General features: G+C 36.7%; 2 protein-coding genes across 2 annotated transcripts; one reads left to right on the forward strand and one right to left on the reverse strand.

Annotated features, from left to right (window-relative positions):
* Positions 1–91: 91 nt before the first annotated feature.
* Positions 92–9,545, forward strand: LOC309495807 (rho guanine nucleotide exchange factor 38-like). The gene is made up of 8 exons (XM_082165675.1): positions 92–253; positions 332–436; positions 2,365–2,487; positions 2,921–3,232; positions 3,948–4,079; positions 4,160–4,361; positions 5,604–5,815; positions 9,139–9,545. Exons 1-8 carry the CDS (start codon positions 230–232, stop codon positions 9,319–9,321), a joined length of 1,293 nt encoding a protein of 430 aa, XP_082021801.1. The 5' UTR covers positions 92–229; the 3' UTR covers positions 9,322–9,545.
* Positions 9,546–9,662: 117 nt separating this feature from the next.
* LOC309495802 (integrator complex subunit 12) lies at positions 9,663–14,973 on the reverse strand. Its single transcript, XM_082165670.1, has 6 exons — positions 14,276–14,973; positions 14,032–14,193; positions 13,766–13,950; positions 12,093–12,252; positions 11,686–11,838; positions 9,663–10,458 (listed from the first exon to the last, which is right to left on the reverse strand). The coding sequence occupies exons 1-6, from the start codon at positions 14,429–14,431 to the stop codon at positions 9,850–9,852; spliced, it is 1,425 nt and encodes a 474-aa protein (XP_082021796.1). The 5' UTR covers positions 14,432–14,973; the 3' UTR covers positions 9,663–9,849.
* Positions 14,974–15,158: the final 185 nt, after the last annotated feature.

Consider the following 15,158-nt stretch of genomic DNA (forward strand, 5'->3'; position numbering starts at 1 on the left):
AGAAAGTATTTTGGGTTAAAGCAACCATGCATGTCTATAAAACTCACGTATAAAAGATTTTTGTTGTGTTTGCTTTGTAAGTATTAAAGTTTGCAAATATGACACTTTTGTTGTTTCAGTGCTGAAGTACAAGAGGAGTGACGATGAAACCTCACTGAGGGTTAAACTCAACAAGTTCAACATTCATTCTATCAGGAAGAAATCTGACCGCCTGACAAGCTATTTTAAGATGCTCACTGGCGTTGAGCCACAGGTACTTTAACCAAACGAGGCAAAAATAACCATGTTTTTACTCAGGCCTCTGTAAAGGCAGCTTTTCTCTTCTCCACAGGTGAGAGATGAAGCGTTTGACAAGGAGGAAAAACTTTTCCGTTGCCTTGAGAAAGCTGTGAGACAGCTAGTGAAAAACATCAGCTGTTACTTGCTCTATACTCAGGTATGAAGAAACATGTGACATATTTTTAGTTATACAAAAATAGATGCAATTAAGGAAAGACACTTTAGGCAATAGTATTTCCATACATTTGTACATTTGGAGATTTTTGGGCTATTTTGCTTCCATAACAGACTAGTGGAAAGAAAACATCCAAATACAGATTTAAGCGTTTATTTTATTACAAATTATATATTTGCATCTGTAGATTTTAAAAATATATTTAAAGGCTTTTTTTAATTAGTTATTTTTGTTCTCATGCACTGAGCCAGAAATCCCCTCTTCAGTAGCCCTACATACACCAAAATTATCTTACATACATCAAAAAAGTTGTATTCATATATTTATTCTATAGTTTTAACAGATGGGGTTTGTTCATATACAAGTTTTTAGGAATATTTTTAGAACATTTTATTATAGATTATTTAGAACTATTATTATTCCTAAAACATGCAAAAAATTATAAAATCTGGCTGTTTTCTAATTTATGGAGAGATACAAATTTATATTCAAAACCTCTGTAAAAACCTTTAACTCTATTATGCCAACAAAATGAAACCAGAATTTTGACCCTGGCTTCATCCAATGTTCAAATTAAGTCTTCTGGAAATGTATGCAAACTAGTGCATATTTAGTTAGATAATGCATAATTTGCTTGTTTAAACAACACAACATTTTAACAATGTAATAATACCAAGTTTTGGCATGAAACTCTAGGTTGTGCAGGCTGATAAGTCCTTAAAACTCATTTGGTAGAGATCACATCGTCATCTACATAACTCAACATGCAAACAAATACCAGTGTTGCTGTTAGCAGTCTGCAGTGTTCAGAAACTCTCCACCTTCCCCAGCTCCACCTGTCTAGATCTGCTACGTGGGGTTATTTCATGTATGTTACATGTGCAGGAGCAGCTTGTCTTACATGCTCACAGCAATGTCTGTGAATGTATTGGCAGTAGCAAGTCATAGCATAGCAGATCTATTCCGCCAAGACTAAATACATTAAAATTGCCATATCCACTACCATTACCATGTCAGTCTCTCAGAGAGTTGTCATGACAGAACTGTCTTAATGTAGCTACTTTGATTAATCACCTGGGGAAATATGAGTGATATCTATTAGTTTTTTTCTTTTTTAGCTTATTCACCTGTGGTGTCTTGCCTTAAACATCTCTTTATAACATTTCAAGTATTGTTGTTTTATTTTGCTGTAGAACAGTGCAATGCACATTTCCAACCTCACTGTTAGTACAGCAATATTTCACAAATTAATTTCCATTGTGATTAGAGCAGTCAGTGTTAACACATCCTTCGCAAATATGATTAATTTCATTTATAGAAAAAATCTGCTGCACTAGGTATTGTCCATCTTCCTCCTTTGAAAAACTAACAATGTTTTGGGTGGTGTTTTCATTTCTGCTTTAGCAGGTCTTTTATAGGGGGTACTTTGTACCTCACATACTATCCTTGCATTTATTTAACAGTTTCTAAAAAAAAGTTAATTTAATCACCTTGACAAAAAAATAAGAAAATAAAGTAGCCTATATGTAACCTATGTGATAAAGTCTCATACATATATAAATGACTAAATTCATTCTATATAAATCAGCCCTCAAAATCAATCTTAAAATGGCTGCGTGGTTCAGGACAATTTTTGCAGCATAGGAAAGTGCTGAGATAGTGCTGGTTACTGAGGGTTTATTTAGAAAAAAAAGAAGAAAAAAAACATCCAAAAGGCCTAGCCCCATTCTACTGTAAATTTGGAAATCGAAAGCACTCAAACTTTTAAATAATGTGTTCTAAATATATTATATTTATATATTTATTTATTTATTTCGATTTTATATATGTAGATCTGGGTCCTGAATTAATTGAATTATATAAATGTTAATCAGTACTATGTCCTGTTTTTATATTTCTCTTTACTGTAGGAGATGATATCCATTGCTGTTCAAAATGCACAGGACCTAGAAACTATAATGAAGGATCCAGACAAAATAGACACCAATGGCTTTCAGCAAAAGAGGAATGGCAATGACCCATACAAACAATTTGTAAGTGTTTCCCCTCACACACACACACACACACACACACACACAAAGATGTATTTGCATAAACTATGGAGTAAAATTTCCCCTCAGTTCTTGTCAGCAACTGCACTGTGAAACATTCTCAAACAGTCATGGATGGTCATTTTAAAATTTTAAGTGAGCTAAGTTTCTCTTTAAAATTACATATAAGCAACAGGAAGTACAATAATGCACAATATGAGCTCAAAGCCATCATACAGACTGCGGCACTCTAATATTTTGGCTAAGTGAGATTCACTATAGTATTCCCTTAATTTTTCACATTTCATACACACAATTGTGTCATTATGCTTCCTTTTCAATCAAAGCATTTAGTCTGTAAGGGCTGTAAACCTATTAAATGTCTGCATCTGCTGCAAATAGCAGCTTAAAAATGTGTATGGTTTGTGTTCCTCAGAAAGATCATATGGAGCATCTAGTTCTGGCTCCTCTCTCCAGCCTGCTGGGAATGTTTGCATCACCACAGAAGCTGATACAGAAGCGCTACGATAAACTGTTGGACTACTGCAGCCAGTTGGATTCCCGATCCTCCAAAGAGGAACAGGGCCTGGCCAAACGAGATTACGAGGCCCTCAATGCCCAGCTGCTGGATGAGCTGCAATGCTTCAACCGAGCTGTCAGGACCATCCTCACCAACTGCTTGATTTGTATAGTGAAATTAATTAGAAAGCTGATGGATGCAGCCCAACCGCCTGTCCACCAGCTACCGGTGAGTTAAAGCAGGCAGAACATACAAAAAAATTATGATTTAAAAAAAAAATCCCAAAATTATTTTGAAATGTAGAGAAAGGTTTCCTTTTTCATTTTGGAAACCCCAGTTTTAAGTGTCTTGTTCAAAGGCATAATGGTGATTTTACAACATATCAGGTTACTTATGTGGTCCATGGTTGGATTCAAACCTACAACCTTTGTGTTATCCAAAACCAATAGCCTGTTATATTCTAAACATAAAGGATCTTTACGCATACAAGTATAGCTTCCCACAGAACATGACATTTGAAAATTCAAGTTCAGTAGGATACATGATAATTTGTTACAGTTACTTTCTGTAAAACAGTAATAATGGAGATAAATATAAAGCATATTCAAAAGTGTAATATAACATTTTAACCATTACAGTGGTTGTTTCATCTACAACGATGGTTCTCAACTTTTTTAAATCCAAGTTTGTACAAGAAAATATTCAAAGGCTCACATATCTAGTCTGATATGTACCTCTGGGACTTCTGTTTTGATAATAATAATAAAAAGTTGGTGTTATTTAGATTGTTAGTTTGTGTTTTTAGCATTTTAATTAAGATTATGTTAATATACATTTATTTGACTTATTAGGGCACCCGTGGAAGTTTCTTGATGTCCCCTGGTTAAGAATCACTGATCTATAGTATATGCATTTTAATCATTGCATTGGTCATTCTATCCAGGTTCCCTTGTCGAACTTTAGTGAAGTCCAAAATTCTATCATGGAGGAGCTGAACAACCTTGGATTCTTCAAAGAAAATTCCCAAAAGCTGATGGAGCGCAAAGTGAGCTTTGAGAAACGGGACAAGAAAATGGTATGATTACAAATGATAAATTTATTTGGGTAAACCCATATTGCTATTAAGGTCTCAGTTGAGTGTAAATTTCTCTTCAGGCCCCAGAGATCTTCAGACAGACTGAGGAGCACAGAGCCTGGCTCCTGGAAGAGTATGCAGTGGATCGGCTCTATCAGCTCAAGCGCAATTGCAATGCCTGTCAGGAAAAAGACATCAGCCTGCTGGAGGGGGAGCTAGTGGCCCTGCTGGAAGACAAAGACCCAATGGGCAGCAGCAGCCGCTGGCTGGTACACACTGGGAGTAAGTTTGTTTACTTGTGTTCAAATACACTTTCATTTATTTTCAGAAAAAAAAAAAAAGATGTATAATAATGCATAGCATATAAGAGGGAAGTTTTAAATATTGATAAGTCAAGATGTACACTGTCTACAACACATCTATTGTGGCTGCAGAAAACATTTCTTATTATTATCACAGTTGTGTTGCTAATATTTTTGTAAGATCTACATGTTAACATTTGTTGATGCAGTAGCTGTCATTAAATTAAAATGTACTTTTATAGTTTTCATTAGTCTTAAGCTAATGTTCATTTCTACATAAATTATTACATTTTAACATTGTATTGTATCAAGTTGTAAAAATAAACATTAACAAATATATTATGAATGAATATTAATTAACAATGTACAATATGTATAAATTAACATTAACCTACTTTAACATTAACCTATCATTAACATACCCTAATGCATGTTAAATGTTAAATGCAAATGTTCAAATTGAATTTTATTTTAAAGTGTAACCAGTTTTTTTTAACGTTTGCTCACGCTTACGCTATTAATTCACATGAGAGTTTATACTTGTAAACACAATGATATTTACAGTAGACACCATTAACTAAAGCATTAATAAGGCTGGTGGAAATTTTGTATGCATCCTATCTATCTGCTGTTGAACTTCATAACCTTACAGCAGAGAGTAATGAAATCCCATAAGGATTTTCTTTCGTCACATGTCTATAAACTAGCCTTAACTCCACAGAGACTGTTGCTTCACAACAGGACCAGCATTCTTGTTATGTAAGGTGATCAACATGTCTGTTATCAACTATTGAAAGGAGTTTCAGGTCATTGGGGGATAAAAAAAAAAAAAAACAGTGACTGGAAGTAGAAAAAAAGAGTTCAGCCAATAAAGCCCTTGAAATATTTACTTGAAATCTTTAAATATCACAATAATAATGTTATGCTATGATATTTGAATTGTATTATTAAAAAAAGAATGTGAAAAGTGTAATCCATGATCCTTCAGACAACTCATTTAATTAGTTTGAGGTCTGAAACTGATCTGTCTGAGATGACGTTCACTCTTGTGGTCTTACAAAGCTGCCATTATTTTGCTCCTATTCGGTTAACCAGGCTCCTGCTGTTGATAATGACATTTCTCTTTGTCTTTGTGTGTGTGTGTGTGTGTGTGTGTGTGTGTGTGTGTGTGTGTGTGTGTGTGTGTGTGTGTGTGTGTGTGTGTGTGTGTGTGTGTGTTTAGGTACGCAAGGCTATGTGTACTCCTCATTCCTGAAAGCCTACAACCCCCAGCGAGAGGTGACTGAAAGGCCAGATGACTTTGACAATCTGAGTCTGTTTGTCTCGGGCAGCAGGAGCAGTAGTATGAGGAGCTTCAGTCCGAACAGCACTTCAGACAGTATGTCCCCTCAGTCTGGACCACAGGACGAGCCGGACCACTCTGAGGACCAATATGTAAGACACATGGAAAGTGTGTGTGTGGTACACAAGACTTAAAGGATATTTAATCAATTTCACACATGCAAGTGTGCCGTTGTTCCAAATATCAGCACTAGTGATGCACTGAAATTTTGCCAACTGAAAATATTCACCCGAAACAGCAAAAAAATTATATTTATCTAAAGCATATCTGAACTCAGATGGTTGTAATTAGAGAATGCTTTGAAATACAAACCTACAAAATTATTGCAGAAGTAAAAGCAGCTTAAAAAAATTAAAGTGTAAAAAAGTTATAATAGTTTAAGTTTACTGTAAAGCAAAATGTACTAAACTAAATCTTTTGTTTTATACAAAATATACATTTTACAATATAATTTTGCTAGAAAATCAAAGCCATATATCTAACCAAGTTTTGATGATGTTTATATCATACAAATTGAAAGGCTAAAAGGTTTTAAGTACCCGTTTTCCATGGAAACGCAATGTCTCATTTCAAAACTGTTTTCACAGGATGAACTTTGAATGTTTACACTTTCAGATGATACCTAATTTATTGATTTCTAAAATATGTGATATGGAAAAAAGGCAATTAAAAAAGTGCGGCAAAAGTACAATGACAGTTAACAGGTTTCTCTGATGACACGTTTTCATGTGTCAGTGTCTATTTCGAGCACACAAGATGGATAAGCTACAAAATGTAAACATGTCAGCTGTGTGAACGCACTTTACCATGACAAAAAAATTAAGATAGTCGCAATAAAATTAACAAAAACAGGCGCCTCGTTGCCTGGCTTATTGTATCACCTGAGAACACAACATCCTGAACAGCATAAAGAGTTAAATTACCCAAATTTTATTTTGGGTTTTGAAATTGAATTTTGGTTTCCAAACTTTGTGGGTGGGAAGTCTGAGTTCAGAGCAACAACAGCATAGAACAGCATGTTCACAACAGAACAATTATTATTTTGATTGCTTGTAAACAATAGTTCAATAAACAAGGAAACTAACTGAAAAACTAACATTTTAGACACAATGTTCCAGCTACTTTGTCCATTTTTGCTCCACCAATGGAAATAGTTCCAAACTATAACAAACAGGAACAACCATTGCATGCCTCCGAGCAAAACATAGTGGTGTTTCCTTCCTGAATGAATCAATGTTTTTTGAATAATCAGTCATTGATTTCATTCATTTACTGGCGAAACGAAGTGACCTGCAGAATGGGTCACTGATAGCCTGTGTGAAATGCCACAAACAGACAAGTGGAGTAATAGGAACATTCAAATGTCCCAGTGCTTTGCAATTTCAGCCCAACTGTAAAGCCAATCAAATTAAAGAGGACCATAATTAACTGTAGTGTAAAGTGATGTTTCACATTTTTGAAAAAGTATAATTGAACATTTTTAATACTACCTGGAGGACTTCAATGGATTTTGCTTTATGTCAAGCAGTAAAGACAACATGAAATGGCATTCCGACTACTTTACTGTGATGTGTGTCAAGTGAAAAAGAATATTGTTCACTAAGGCCGCATTTACATTATATGGTTCAAGTGAACCAATTGCGATGTTTTCCTGCCATGCGGCACAGATCGGATATGACCCACAAACAGGAAAAAAATTTGAAAAAATCTGATATGCATCGGAAACATGCATTTGCGTCTGCCATGTAAGTGGATAGATCGGATATTCCTTTCAATGCAAGTCATACGTCATTGAAAAAGCATAACGTCAACTCAGGTGGGCACCAACCGTGATCACATGACTCTTTTCAATGGAGGACAAATGCTCAACCCAATGTTTTGTTGACCTTTAAAGATAATAAAAGCTTAAGCTTGAATTATCATTTCATCTGCGTTAGTGATGTAGTACTCGAGTCCGGTCTCGAGACTGATTTCTGCTTTCTCGGACTCGTCTCGGACTTGTTCCTTCAAAGACTCGGTCTTTACTCGGTCTCGGACCACAGTGGGAGGAGAAGGACTCGTAATTTCAGACCGAGTCCTCGGAAAAAAAATTTCCAACGCATTTTTTTATGTTCATATAAAAAAACCACACAACACATAACAACAATAATAATAAAATGCAATGTTGACGGGCATTATTTGAAAATGACATCCTATGGTGCAGTGCAAAGATACTGCCGTCAGAGCCGTTTATTTATCTCTATGGCTCTGCTGCCGTTGAGTGTCAGTAGGTCAGTGTCAGTGACTTCACTTCAGTTGCTGCCTGGTGTGATCACAGAGCGGCGGCAAGATGAGCAACAAGTCTGCCATCATCAAATAGGCAGAAGATGATGCATGTGGTAGGGATTTTTTTAATGATAGTAAAAGCATAGTCCATATTAAGACGTTAAGACTGCTCCTCTAAACAATTCCCAATCTAGCTTAGTCTGTAGGCCTAACTGTTGATTATTAACTGGGGTGATATTAAATCATGAATATGAAAACTGACATGTTTTATGGTCTAGGTCTCGACTCCTAAAGACTCGGTCTCGACTCGGACTTGCTTCCTCAAAGACTCGGTCTTGACTCGGACTCGACTGTATTTGAAAACCAACGGATTCGGTCTCGACCCTTCAAAGACTCGGTCTTGACTCGGACTCGGCATAGGCGGTTTCGTCCCTATCACTAGCGTCCACTGCAAATCGTGCCATTTTCACTTTCTTTTCGGCCCAAGCTTTTCCTGGTCAATACGTCTACCTTTGGTTGTTTCGCCAAGTGTATAGTGGAAATGCAGATATCGGATATGGGTCTTTTTTAAAAGATGATGTAAGCTGGTCGTCAAAAAACGAACAGACAAAAAAAACTGAAATAGTCAACAAATCAGAATTGGGCATCAGTACCTGCAGTGTAAATGCGGCCTAAATAATGTATACATGAGGATTTGTCTTGTGATGGGTTGAAGAATGTTAGGCTATGATACTAATCATCACTTAATATCATATTAATATTTTGTTAGCCAACATGACCTTGGCTATAACATTAGAAGAAAAATAATTGTTTCAGGAGGCAGAAAAGTTCAAGATCAATAGACGACTTGAGCGAATGGGGTCAATCGAGTTAAAAATGTTATATTGTGAATGGATAGACAGCGCCATCTACTGGTCATATGTCCCGGAAAGGCTAGAAGGACAAATCATTTATTGTCAATGAGACAAACTGATTTTCAGATACTGTTATGTTGCAATAAAGTTTTTTTTTTTTTGCGGTTTAAAACTAAAATGACATCTGATCTCTAAAGTTCAGCTTTCCTGTTTTGAGACTGTGTTGTTGTTGTCAAGCTGAATGATATAAAGAGAATAACAACAAGACACTAATTTTACTTCTCTTTTTTCTGCAGTTCTATGCAGTTTATGCATTCCAGGCGCGCTGTGAACAAGAGCTCACGCTTCAGGAGTACCAGCATGTTCGTATTCTTAAGTTTTCAGACCTCGGTGGTAACAAAGACTGGTGGCTCGCTGAATCTAATGGACAACGTGGCTACGTTCCAGCAAACTACCTTGGAAAGATGTCATATGCCTGAAGCTATTTTTTAATGTCTATTAATATTTTTATTTAAAGGAAGAAAAATATGAATTATAAATTAATTGCTTAATGAAGGCCAATCCCGCACAAATATTTTTGCACTACATGATGCTACCAACAGTGTTTACTTGAACTATATAAAAAAAATGTTATGGACAACATGTTGATAATTAAGAAAATATATATATTTTAACTATTTGTATATAGTTATATTAATATATATATATATATATATATATACATATACATATACATCTTATGTGATTATTAAATGATTTATAATCATGCAAATGACCTTGTCTGTTTTTTTGTGGGTTAAAAATGACAAGATTAAATTTCTTTAAAAAAAGGTGTTATTTATTAAACACGTTAAAATGAGCAGCTTGTTTTCAATAACGTGAATGGTTTAGAAAGAATGAGGTACATCTTCAAACCAAACCGCTTCAGAAAGACCAGTAACATTCAAGTATATGATTTGAAAAACCGGATTTGACTTGCTGTTTAACATAATAGCCTGGCTTCGTCCTCATTTCTTCAGTTTCTTCTGTGCTGCTTTCTTTTTCACCATCTGCAGGCGTTTCATAGCATTGAGCTGAGACTCCTGGGAAGTGGGCGCCTTGCCATCTGCTGAGGCTTTTGTTCCACTGCTGTTGTTATTGTTGTTGCCGCTACTGCCACCACTATTGCCCCCGTTGCCCCCTCCATTGCCTCCAGACCCACCATTGCCTCCCAGGCTGCTAGAGGGTGCTGCCCCAGGAGACAAAGATCCAGTCACAGTCATTTTTCCCAAGCTATCTCCACTGGCCGAACGGCTCAAAACCTGCTTGCCAAGTGTGAGTGGAGGGGGTGGTTTCATAGGTACCGTGCTGGAGCCATTGTTCCCATTACCACTTCCACCACCGCTGCCTCCTGAAGGTTTATTAGCCAGACCTGGCTTAACATTGGCCAGTGCAGAGAGCCCCACAGGTTTAGAGCCTGAGGGAGGTGGGGTTGATTTACTGCTACCTGGCTGACTGGTGCTCAACTTGGTACTGGAAGGTCCAACATTTGAGGTCTTGGTAAAGGCAGCCCATCCTGTAAGGCCTTGGGGCAAAGATGAGCTACTGCCGGAGGCGTTTCCTGATGCCGCAGGCGCCTGGACAGAAGAAGAAAAGTACTTAATGAGACTTCATAACGGACATTATACATTGGCGTACTGATCTCTCATGCCTTTCTCACAGTATATAAATAAAACTAGATAACTATAGAACTGGATGTTTTCACACTGAAAATTCCAAAAAGAAAAGATACACATCAAATACCTGACTGATACACTTAATTACTCCATGCACAACTGTCCTTACATACTGGAGGGTGAGGGGCTGTCAGACCTATCAATGGCCTATCGATGTTGGATAACAAAATAACCTTATAAAGTTCATGTATTATGGTAGAGTGCAAAGTATAGTCAGTGTATAGTGTGCCATTTCGGACAGTAGATTTTTCCAGTATTTTATTTGAGCTCTTTTATATTAAGATAATTACTGACCGTTACATTAAAGCCAGCTTGTGATTTTTCTTAGACTTTAAAGGGATAGTTCACCCAAAAATGAAAATTCTGTCACCATTTACTCACCCTCATGTCGTTCCAAACCTGTAAAACTTTCGTTCATCTTCGAAACACAAATGATATTTTAATGATATCTGAGAGATTTCTGTCCCTCCATTGACAGTTCAGGTAACTACTACTTTGATGCTAAAAAAAAAAAAGTGCATAAAGAGATCATAAAACAAATCCATATGAATTGAGCAGTTTAGTCCAGTTTTCTGAAGAGACACGATCGCTTTATATGATGAACAGAATTAATTTTAGGCTTTTATTCACATATAAACATTCAACTCACACATCAGTTGATGTAAACAGAAGCTCAAGCATGTTTGCTCGGTGTGCGAGAACCAGTGAGGTTCATTCTTGTGCGTTACGCAGGTTGAGCATTTATGTTCGCTGATGAATGTTATAAAAAAAAAAAGAATAAAAGTCTAAATTCAATCTGTTCATCATATAAAGCGTTCAAAACTCTTTAAGATCAAGATTTGGACTAAGCAGCTTGATTCATACAGATTCGTTTTACGATCTCTTTATGAACTTTTTGAAGCAACAAATTGGTAGTTGCGTAGCTGTCAACGGAGGGACAGAAAGCTCTCAGATTTCATTTAAAGTAGATGAATGAAAGTCTAACAGGGTTGGAATGACATGAGGGTGAGTAGATGATGACAATTCTTAAATTTTTTTGGTGAACTAACCCTTTAACTGTTCAATTGACACAGGTACTTTGAGTCTGAGACCCCTGTCTATAATCTCTACTTGTGTGAATACACTCACCTTCACCTCTGTTCTCTTAAAGGCCTGGAATGAACCAGTCGTTTCAGGTTTAGGCTTTAGTTCAGCTTTCTTCACTAGTGGATCTTTCAACATAGGTACAGCTGTTGCCAAAGCAGGAGCTGGTTTCTGTGGAGGCTTCTGCGTCTTTTGGGCCTGAGACATTAAAAAAACACATAATATTGAGTGTTCCTACTATACCGTAAAAAAATATTTTTCGACAAATATTATTGGAGCATGTTTTACAAGAAAATACTACTTCAGTCTTACTACTTCAAAATGTCATGTTAATTCAATATAACCTGCTGTTTCTTTGTGAAATTTATTAGCAATTTCTGAGTGAAAAAAATGTCTACACCAAAGTTTTTCAGTGTATTATATCAAATGTCTTATTGTCATGCAATTCTCACCATTCGTTTCATTTGCCTGGTGCATCGAGCACAGTACCACACTAGCCGTGGGTCATTGACATCCTTGTCAGTAACTTGAGGTTTGTGACACTCCTGATGATACAGATTATGACACTCTTGACACTCCACTAGTTGATTGCCAGAAGTGACTGTCATTTGCCTGAGAGGAAAGAAAGCTGGATTAATTTCACACATACAGTCATGTGAAAAAGAAAGTACACCCTTTTGAATTCTATGGTATTACATATCAGGGCATAGTTTAATAAAAAAAAATAAAAAAACAAAAAAACATCAGGTATTAAAATTAAGTAAATACAACCTCAGATGAACAACACATGCCATTATATCATGTCATTATTTATTTAACAAAAATAAAGCCAAAATGGAGACATCATGTGTGACAAACTAAGTTCAGAGTCTATGATTTAATAGCCTGTAGAACCTCCTTTAGCAGCAATAACTTGAAGTAATAATTTTCTATATGACTTTATAATAATGAATCTTCCTCGCTGTAGAATGATGGACTTAAAATTGTTTGGATCATTGCTGATGTCTTTCCTCCTTGGCATTGTGTTAAGACACTGAATGCTCTAGAGCAGCAAACTGCCAAAACTTCTGCTTTTATAGAGGTGATCACGCTTGGTGATGATCAAATAATCAAAGACATCTTGTAAGCAGCGCCGGACTACTACTTACTTACCCTCTTAATTCCTATGGAAGCAGTAAGTGTGTACTTAGTTTGTCACACATTATGGCCTAGTTTTTGTTAAATAAACGAAGACACGGTGTAATATGTCATGTGTTGTTGTTCATCTGGTGTTGTATTTACCTAATTTTGACACGTGACGCTAACTAGTAGTGATAGCAGTGGCAATTCACCTGTCACTGAAGTGGCCATGCCCTTAATTAGGCAGAACTTTAGGGCTTAATATTATTTAAACGGATGAGTTATAAAATAATTCACCCCCTCACAGTTTTCATGAAGGGCAAATTTAGCTATATAGACCAAAACCACTTTTTGCACCAGGCTGTAAACAAATTTTTTTCTGCTGTGAAGTTGGGCATTTATATGGTATTGACTCTCTTTTGCATCCATCCTCTAGCGCCCAGTCGATGAATTGCAGTGTAAATCACTTCCGTGTTGGTTTCAAAAGAGAGACAGGCAGGTTGCCGTTTGGTTTTAGTTAATTTTTTGTACTTATTTTGAAATGCATTTATTTATAGTAAGAAAGCAAGTGGTCATTTAACATCTTTTATCCAAAATTACTTTACAGGCTCAGTTAAGCAGGAGTAGCTAGTTTAAGACCCGGTTTCACAGACAGGTCTTAGATTAAGCCAGGATTAGGCCTTAGTTAAAGTAAGACTTTACTTACATTAACTTAAGTAGCTTTTCTTTTTTTTTCTTTTTGCCTTAGAAAAAACATTACTGGTGTGCATCTTGACACAAAACAATGGCACTGACATATTTGAAGATATAGCCTATCAGTGCAAGATGCTTTCAGTTAAAACAGCTCAAACATGCATTTTAGTCTGGGACTAGCATAAACCTTGTCTGTGAAACCGGGCATCCGTGTCACAATGGTGATAAATCATGATCCTTGTGGGGTCCGAACCAGTAACCCTCTGGTAACCAGGCCTTAGTTTAGGCCGGTGTGATATTCTACATTACTCACCGACAAACCACACAAGCAAGACCCATTTCCATGGCAAAGTCATCAGCGTTGGTTTCATCAATGTCTGTGAAATCTGGGATGGGAATGTCCTTGGTTTGAAAAGCAATCGGAGCGGGATGACTGTCCTGCTTTTCCACACGAGGTTTTTTAGGTGGCTCCGCTCCTTCTCCAGGATCAACCCTAATCTAAATATCATATGATCTTTTATTAGGTTGAGCTTTTCAAGTTATATCATATTTACAACAATAAACAATAGTGCAAAAAACCTTTTCCAAAGATCTTTTCTCGCTCTCTTTTTTGGTCTTCTCTGAGCTACTGGATTTACTGCTGCTGCTGCTGGTGATGGATGATGATGATGATGAACTGGAGGAGGATTTGGAGTCTTGTTTGGTCATTTTTGGTAATGACACTTTGCTCACTTCGGCTTCCTAATGAATGGAAAATGAGACACAAATTAATACATCTAACACTTAAATTCCAAACATAAAAATACATTTGTGATTTGATCACCTTCAGTGATGTCCTATAGATGGAGTCACTGCCCCTGGCTAAAGACTCATCCAGCAGGGCCTTAAGTTTCTCTGCTGAGTCTTTGCTCTTGGAGTGAAGGTACCCCAGTCCCTTCAGAAAGATGGGGTCTAGCTCTAGACTTACTGTTCCAGCCATTGCTTAGCAGTTATTATAAGACTTTACATAAGACAACGAATCAGCCCTCTTCCTATGGAAATGAATGTGGTGTAACGTTATACACGAATAGCACTAGATAACCCGCATTTCTGTCTCGTACAATCTCTAGGATTTTTAAGATAAACTAAGCAACCAGAACCGATTGACTCGAGATTAACGTCTTCCAGCTTTTGTCTAAAACACGTTTTATAAACAGTAGAAAATATTATTCTTAGCACTGATTAATTAAGTTTACAATGAGTAATTTGCTGCTTGAAATGTTCTGACTGCCTACCTATACTTAATAGAAATAGAACGAGTAGAAAGCGCTTGATAAAACACGGGAAACTGAAATGGGAGGGGCTTAGCAGCAAGACTGTTGTCTCCAATTGGTCAGATGGATCAATTTTCAGTTCTTCTTCAAACACATTTCCTCAGTATTTTTAATTCAAGACAATATTTAGAAAATTATAACTGACAAAATTATTGTCCACATGAATGCTGAAGCAACACGTGCACGGTTTTGTCACATGATAGTGGTTACTTTTCTTACCGTTTACTAGACTGGGAATATGTATACACACACACACACACACACACACACACACACACAAAAAGAGAGAGAGAGAGAGAGAGAGAGAGAGAGAGAGAGAGAGAGAGAGAGAGAGAGAGAGAGAGAGAGAGAGAGAGAGAGAGAGAGAGAGAGAGAGAGAGAGAGAGAGAGAGA

This window comes from Leuciscus leuciscus, assembly GCF_965113295.1.
Source record: "Leuciscus leuciscus genome assembly, chromosome: 3".
Lineage (NCBI taxonomy): Eukaryota > Metazoa > Chordata > Actinopteri > Cypriniformes > Leuciscidae > Leuciscus > Leuciscus leuciscus.

Bases quoted from the DNA above. Each gene is read 5' to 3' on its own strand.
- LOC309495807 (XM_082165675.1), top strand. From the start codon at position 230: ATGCTCACTGGCGTTGAGCCACAG. The intron at 254-331 runs GTACTTTAACCA...TCTTCTCCACAG, and splicing joins TCACTGGCGTTGAGCCACAG to GTGAGAGATGAAGCGTTTGA. The intron at 437-2,364 runs GTATGAAGAAAC...TCTTTACTGTAG, and splicing joins GTTACTTGCTCTATACTCAG to GAGATGATATCCATTGCTGT.
- LOC309495802 (XM_082165670.1), bottom strand. From the start codon at position 14,431: ATGGCTGGAACAGTAAGTCTAGAGCTAGACCCCATCTTTCTGAAGGGA. The intron at 13,951-14,031 runs GTTTTTTGCACT...TATGATATTTAG, and splicing joins AGAAAAGATCTTTGGAAAAG to ATTAGGGTTGATCCTGGAGA. The intron at 12,253-13,765 runs GTGAGTAATGTA...CTTTCCTCTCAG, and splicing joins CTTGCTTGTGTGGTTTGTCG to GCAAATGACAGTCACTTCTG.